The sequence below is a fragment of the Notothenia coriiceps genome, unplaced genomic scaffold, assembly GCF_000735185.1.
Source record: "Notothenia coriiceps isolate Sejong01 unplaced genomic scaffold, NC01 NC01_scaffold00033296, whole genome shotgun sequence".
NCBI classification, from domain to species: domain Eukaryota; kingdom Metazoa; phylum Chordata; class Actinopteri; order Perciformes; family Nototheniidae; genus Notothenia; species Notothenia coriiceps.
Genome location: NW_011365997.1, coordinates 100763 through 108297, shown reverse-complemented (window position 1 = coordinate 108297; position 7535 = coordinate 100763). Strand labels below are relative to the sequence as shown.

The following is a 7535-nucleotide window of genomic DNA, read 5'->3' as shown; positions in this document are numbered from 1 at the left end:
CTTGGCAGTCTCAGGAACGTTCATCTGTATTATAATCAAAAAGAGAAATATGAACATTAGTTTTTACTGAAATGATCAAATAAAGTCAACATTTCACTGAGCTGTGTGGGGTTTGTTCAACTGTTAAAAGATGTTTGAATGGTGATAGGTGTTAAGGACTAACGTTTATAATAAATACATTTGTATTTATTTTAAGATCTTTTCATACAATCATACGTATTGGGATCATTTGTATTAATGTGGACCGGAGGGAGAGGGTGACGAGCATAAGTTTAAGTTTCAATTACAACCTCGTTCATGAAGAATTTATGTTTCTCTGTTGTCCACGTTCATAAAGCATAAAACCACTCCATCAGAGCGCGGTGCAAAGTCTCTAGATGCGTCCGACGTTCTTATTAAAGGTCCCATGTCATGGCCATTTCTACTGATCATAATTCCATTGTTGAGGTCTACTAGAATAGATTTACATTGTTCAATGTCCCAAAATCACATTGGTTTCTCAAACAGCATCTCTGTATAGTATGTGTATTCACTCTCTGTCCTACACGTGAGTGTGTGGCGAACTGTGAGTGGAGATCCACTGTGTGTGCCGGCGAAACTCATCGGAGTACCGCGGCTGAGAAAAGATAAGGGTGAGTGTGAGTGTGTGTGTGTGTGAGGAGATCCACGGATCCATTTGGACCAGGATATGGGCACGTCACTATACTCAGGAAGACGCAAATGGAAAAATAAAAATGTCCAACGAGGCGCTCTGGGGCAGCAGACAGGTCTTCTCTGTGTTAGAGTTTTACTCGCTACAGGGTGTGCTTTGAGGGTTTGTGACTGCAGACCGTTTACATGCAGGGAAAGCTACATAACACACAAGGGGACGGGTCATAACCGGAGAAGCATGACATGGGACCTTTAAGCATCCATGTAGTCCGCTCACTCCGCTGTATAGAAAACTGTAGTTTCCCCACAGCAGACGCATATTCATGACGTCCGCTGGCGCATCATAAACACATGGGATAGTGGAAGTGCAGTCGGATTCTCAAAGCACCGCAGTCTCTTCTCCTTTTGAACTCTCCTATCCACTATTCCTTAACCCCTTGACGTTTCACACGGAGGTCAAGGAATAGACGGTAGTATTTTTGGACTATTGGACTGCAGCCCCAGACTGAGGTAGCTTTTAGGTTCACTTGCTTTATGTAACATTTAAAAACAATGGACAAATGTATTTATTTGATTTGCACGTGTTCAGGGGGACTCCACTGTGGTGGGCACCAGCAAGCTGCGGGATCTGTACGAGCGCTTCGAGGAGGAGCTGGGGAAGAGGCAGGAGAGGGCGAAGGCTGTCCGGCCCATGTGGGACCCCCCCAAGACCAAGCTGGACGAAGACCCAGGTGGGCAGACCTGCAAAACTAGTTGGGTACAATTTGTGATAAGTATAAATGTACATTATAATCCAAGTGTTAATGTCATTTCAATTTATTTAAGACAAAAAAAAAGCACATTATCAACAGGTTGTTTTAACAATGCTGGACTTGAGGCAATAACCAAATTATATATTTGAGCTTGAACTAAATAAGTGTGCTTTGTATTAATTAATTGAGCTATGTTAATGTTATAGGGATAAGGATATTTTATTGTCATTCCAGAACAAAAAGAGGTCCTCAGGTCAAATGTAAAAACACAAATAAACCAAGAAGAGGGGCACACAATAAAACACCATGACAAATAATAATGGCTAGCTAGCTCGCTAAAACAACGAACAGATTGTGACATGAGGACTGGATTATATCAGACCTATTTTGGAAAGTAAAAATGATGTCATCAATTACTCTTAATGATAATGCTTTAAAAGTTATCAATGTTAAGCTGAGCTCGAATTCTGCACTATGCAAAGTAAGTTATGAAGCAATAGCAGTCATCGATTTATTCCTAAAGCTGTCCTTCTCCCGTAAGCATGTATGTTCTGGGTAAGTGGAAAACAACAATGCACAAACAGTTAACACATCTGTCGGCAATCTTTTGTAATTGATATGCACAAAAGCGCGCCGTCTCCTCGGCAGTGCATTAGGCTGAGGCAGAGATTAAGTTCAGCGTTTATGATGTTATCTGCGGGGCTGTCAGCCTGATCCGTCTCTCTCAGAGCTGCAATAATAGAAATGTTGCTCGGGAAGATCTCCTTTGCTAAACACCATGCTCGGGGCGCTGACTTCACAATCGAGTGCTCGAGTCAAACTGCTGATAAGGATTGAAGACTGCTTACAAACTATTCCAATGAATAGTGATTATAAATCTTATTTTTGTTATTTTTTTTAGGAGAGAAATCTAGAAAACATGATTTCCAGATGTCAGCATTGGGCAAATGTGCTGCTGAATCTCAAACAAGTCTGCATGTAGCTTATAAGGAGTAATTATAATAAAGTGGAATCTTCTAACAATGAATCCAACATAGTGATTGGTTAATCACTCTAAGCTACATATGTGGAACATTCAAGTTATTAGTATTTTATTTTATTTATTCTACTAAAATCATACAAAAACAAAAACGTATAATTCATACACACAAATGAACAAAATTAGTAGAAGAGGGAGGGCTGAAGCATAGCTTATGGGGAGTAGCCCTCCCGTGCATCATCATTAGCATCAATATAACAATGGCATTTATTTCCTCAAAAACGTATAGAAATTAAGGAGTACGGGGCGGTGGTGGCGAAGTCGATAGGGACTTGGCTTGGCAACTGGAAGGTCACCAGTTCAAGTCCCGGCAAGACCAAGTGCTACCGAGGTGTCCCTGAGCAAGGCACCGTTCCCTACACTGCTCCCCGGGCGCCGTTCAAAATGGCAGCACACTGCTCCTAACACTAGGATGGGTCAAATGCAGAGAAACAATTTCCCCACGGGGATTAATAAAGTATATCAAAAAACTGGAAATAAATAAATAAATTAAATAAAAGTTAGGGCAAGATTTATTTATTTATTTATTTCTTGCCCTAACTTTTATTTTATTTATTTATTTATTTCCACTTTTCATTAGTTTTCTTTATTTCTTTGTACTCCTTAATTTCTATACATTTTTGACGAAATAAATGCCATTGTTATATTGATGCTAACTAGGGCTAAGTAAATGCATATATAAGTAATACTGGGAATATCCAATACTTGTTAGCTGGAGTAATCTGCAAATATAATTGTTTTTACTTTAGTTTTGAATTGTTGATGACTAGTACTGACTATTTAATGATATAAGTAATTATTTCTCACTATAGGTGTTTATATGGGGCTCATCTAAATGACTGTATGTTAATGGTGTAATATCTTCCCTAGTTACACACGTATTATGATTGAACTTTCTTGTGTGTATAATTATTCCTCTCAGAGTCTGCAGAGTGCACCATTTGAAAAACATTGTTGACAGATTGCTTTACGGAGACTTTATGTTGTTTAATACTTTCTGAGGGCACAGCTGAGCCGGGGAGCTTAAACAGCGAGCGCGCTGCGGCTCATCGTATTATGTATCCGCTGTCAGCCCTGTGACGTTGCAGCGGTTTAAAGCCCCTTTTGCACTTTGCTTGCAGAAGACAGCAGCAGTGAGTCAGACTGCGAGTCAGACGGGGAGGGAAGCACCTGCTCCAGCAGCTCTGACTCGGATGTTTTTGATGTCATCGCTGAGATCAAGAGGAAAAAGGCTCACCCTGACCGGCTGCACGACGAGCTGTGGTACAACGACCCCGGCCAGGTCGGTCCCACCCTCTGGCGCTTACCGTTACAAATCAGATTCTGCTTTCATCTCCATTCTTCTGTAATCCAATGCAGGTCTCACAAAGTATTAAAGGTGGAGAACAGGACAGGATCATTGATGTTCTTTACTTAGATTCAGTTTACTGACAAAATGGATTTTCATTACATTCTAAGTATCGTTAAAATGAATATGCCTTTAGATCTTTGAACCCTGCCTTTGTTCTTCACATCAAACATGCATGAGTTTTCACACAGTGAACAGATAACAGTCGATGGCAGAAGATAATAACAGTAATCCGAATAAACATGGCTTTGGAACATCTAATACTGCCTCTACTTGAAGCAGCTGCTCTGCCACAGTCAACAAAACAGAAATAAATGAAAAACGTTCTTTCCCAAAAGCAAACAAAAACTTTGATTTTATCATCAAACGCAACATGTGTGCCGTTGTTTAAATATATCACATAATGGAAGGATGCACTTATTTCCTTGTAAAAGCAATTTGGCTGCCAGACAATCTGTAACCTAGATACAGTACAAGGGCTGCACAATTAACGAAATAGCAATATTGACTAGTACTATATTAAAACCCCAGAGAGCACAATATTTGTTTGAATACAATATTGTGGAACTGCAGAGATAACCCCAGCCTACAAATGGTATTTTACACACTCGAATAAAAACACATTGGTTTGGTTTAGATCCTGTTAAAAATCTAACTTTTTTCTTTGTACAGCCACATGATGCCTGAGTTTAGGGCTGCTCGATTATGGCAAAAATCATAATCTCGATTATTTGGGTCAATAATTGTAATTGCGATTATTCATTGACTTTGAAAACATCCATTTATTGGAGAATTTTTTTTTTAACAGTATGTTTTTAACAGTTGATTACCCTGAACTTTAAGTGTAATTCAACTGAAAAACCAAAAAAAAAAAAATTATTATTATTAATAATAAAAGAATAATCGTTTTATTTCGATTACGTTGTTTTCGTAATCGTTGCAAGCCATAATCGTAATCGCGATTAATTGAGCAGCCCTACCTGAGTTCAGGCAAAATCGTATATAAAAAAAGATAATTGAATATTTAGTTCTCCCTTTTCAAAGAATGAATGTCAAACTGTTGTTTAGGTGGTAATTGCACAATAACTGACACAGGCTAACGTTAAACTCCAGTGGAGAACTGAATGTGAAGCGTTTAGAGCTGTACAGTGACCTGCAGACCTGCTGTTATACATGGCAAGTAGCCGGAGCGCTTGTGTGTGATTTACGTATTTTCTCCCTGTCCAGATGAATGATGGTCCCCTGTGTAAGTGCAGTGCCAAGGCCAGACGTACAGGGATCCGCCACAGCATCTACCCGGGGGAGGAGGTATGACACGCCGTGAATAAATCCCCTTTCATAACCTTGAAGTGGTGCCACAGAGGGCCAAGGACATTATTCTAGTCATTTTAAATGTATTCTGTGTACATTGACCATTTTCCATTGCATTTAAAGGGACAGTAAGGGGGATTTCATCATCCCAAAGAACCAAATGATGATATTACATGTACATCAGTGTGAGAACTCGACAGGGGAGTTGATCTATACCAATGGCTCATCGATTTATTTGCCAGCCGCTGAGATTTCTGCTTTCTCGCTTTGCTTGGTTTATGAACCAAAACTCCCACATAGACCCAACTACAAATGAACAATCTAACACGTTCAAGCAAAGAAAAATAAACTGCAAATGTCAAAGCTATTTTATGTTCCCTGTATTTATCATAGGTGTGATATAACACCTTTTTTTTTTACATTTAAAGCAAAACACGAAGGCTAAAACATGCACTTTTCTATTTTGGACTCCTTTAAGACACAGGAAAATAAAATGACAAAATACACATTAAGAATTGTATTCGACTACACTTTGCCTATTTAATGACATGAAAGGTTATGTATGTTATCAACTAGGGAATATTTATAGGGACAATGTGATAGCTATATGTAGGAATCTTGCAATTCATATTTCTTTTCTAAAATGAGTTTTCATTCCTTATACTTGAAGCTAGAAATCTCCAATCCAGCAGAACTTTCATCCACCAAACCTTCCAGTCCAATTTCTATCTATATTCTGAAGGTTTCTATGGAGGGTTTTGTTCATATATCATTCATAGCCTGATTTATAGAACATTTCTATTCCAAAAAACATGGCAAAAATAGATTTTCGAGAATATGTTCTGACTTGTAGTTAGGCAAAGAGATATACAAAATTCTCTCTGTAAAAAAACTTCTTCTCCAATACTTCGACAAATGGGAAGTCATTTTGAACCAGGTTCAATCCAATGTTTCCATCAATTCACATTCAACTTTACAAACTTGTAAAACATAATATTTATCAACTGCAGTATCTTCCATTAAGGTGGGTTTTCTTTTTTTTTACTTAATAAATGCATTACCCTGTATTTTTCCAGAAGTATTTTTCTTGGAGGTGTTAACATAACCTTCAGAGAAATGCTTGTTAATGTTCAATATAGTAGATTTCTTTTCACCGGCAACTTTAACAGGCGTAGCTTGAAGGTCATTTAATAACTTAAAGTACGTGGTGGGGTGTAAAAAAGAACAGAGCTCGCCCCCTTGTTCGTCCATTAGCTGACTAATTACTTGTTACGGACTTGGCTGACCGGGGCATCGTTAGTCAATTAATTTGTTTTTATGGCTTCATGCAGTGTATTGGAAATGTGACTGTTTTCATTAAGAGCATGTCAATGATTTTTACTTGTCAGGATTTACTGGAAAATATGAGTTAGATCTATGTTAACACAATTAGTATTTGGTCTCTTGTGATGTTTTAATGCTGGAAACATACTTTAATTAAATATGTTATTATTTGTTAACATTAACTTGGTAAGTGAAGTTCTTTGACTATTAATCGACTAAACGTTTCTTGAGGGATACTCATAACAAATAAAAAATACGGCTTGTACGTTTGGGGTGTTACAAATTCTGGGATATGTGAACAAAATCTGTTTCTTTTCTCCAAACATCATTCGTATCTATTAGATGTGTTTCTGGCCCTTTTCTTGTTCTTACGTTGTGCTGTTAAAGACTATAACTTAAAGGTGACCTATCATGCAAAATGCACTTTTGTACGTTTTGTATACATGAACATGTGTCCCCGGTGTTCCAGGGAACTCACCAAGTGTCAGAAAACACAACCCTCTCTATTTTCCTCCATACCCAAATCTCTTAAAAAGGGGCTGCAACGGATCTGATACAGACTGATCCAGATTTGAACACTTCTATGACGTCACAGAAGTGGCGCTACAGCTTTTGGGCCAACTCCACCAATCAGGAGGAGACAGCCACGGACATTGCCGTTGGAAAGCGCTGGAGACGCTGTAGTACATATGCCAGGCCTGTAGATGGTGCTGTTCTCACAGAATCAGCCCATGATGCAAAGACAGTGTTAAATTGAGCGAAATGAGGAATGGCTAAAATGCATGATCTGTTTGGTATTTTGAAAAATAAAAAGTATAAAAATGCCTTATATAGGTATGGTCCTACACTATATTATTCAAATATAGCATGATAGGTCCACTTTAAAGTCAGTTTCTGGTCTTTTTCAGCAAGTGAAACATTGTCGTCCAATGAACAACAACTCTGGGAAACTGTTCCACTACAGGATCACCGTGTCTCCTCCCACCAACTTCCTGGTAAGTCTATTTTGTCAAGACCCTAAAAGTGAGACCAGAAGTTTCTTATCTGAATAACATCATATGATAAAATGGGAATTCTCTTCCTTTCAATCATGATTTCCCCTCAGTATTTT

General features: G+C 38.5%; 1 protein-coding gene across 1 annotated transcript in view; it reads left to right on the top strand.

Moving 5' to 3' along the window:
- drosha (drosha ribonuclease III) overlaps positions 1 to 7535 on the top strand; it is a 90099-nt gene that overhangs the window by 4549 nt on the left and 78015 nt on the right. Inside the window, exons 5-8 of the mRNA XM_010789741.1 lie at positions 1241 to 1382; positions 3564 to 3724; positions 5018 to 5098; positions 7333 to 7419. Coding sequence (XP_010788043.1) covers positions 1241 to 1382; positions 3564 to 3724; positions 5018 to 5098; positions 7333 to 7419 — 471 coding nt within the window. The remainder of the gene's footprint in view (positions 1 to 1240; positions 1383 to 3563; positions 3725 to 5017; positions 5099 to 7332; positions 7420 to 7535) is intronic.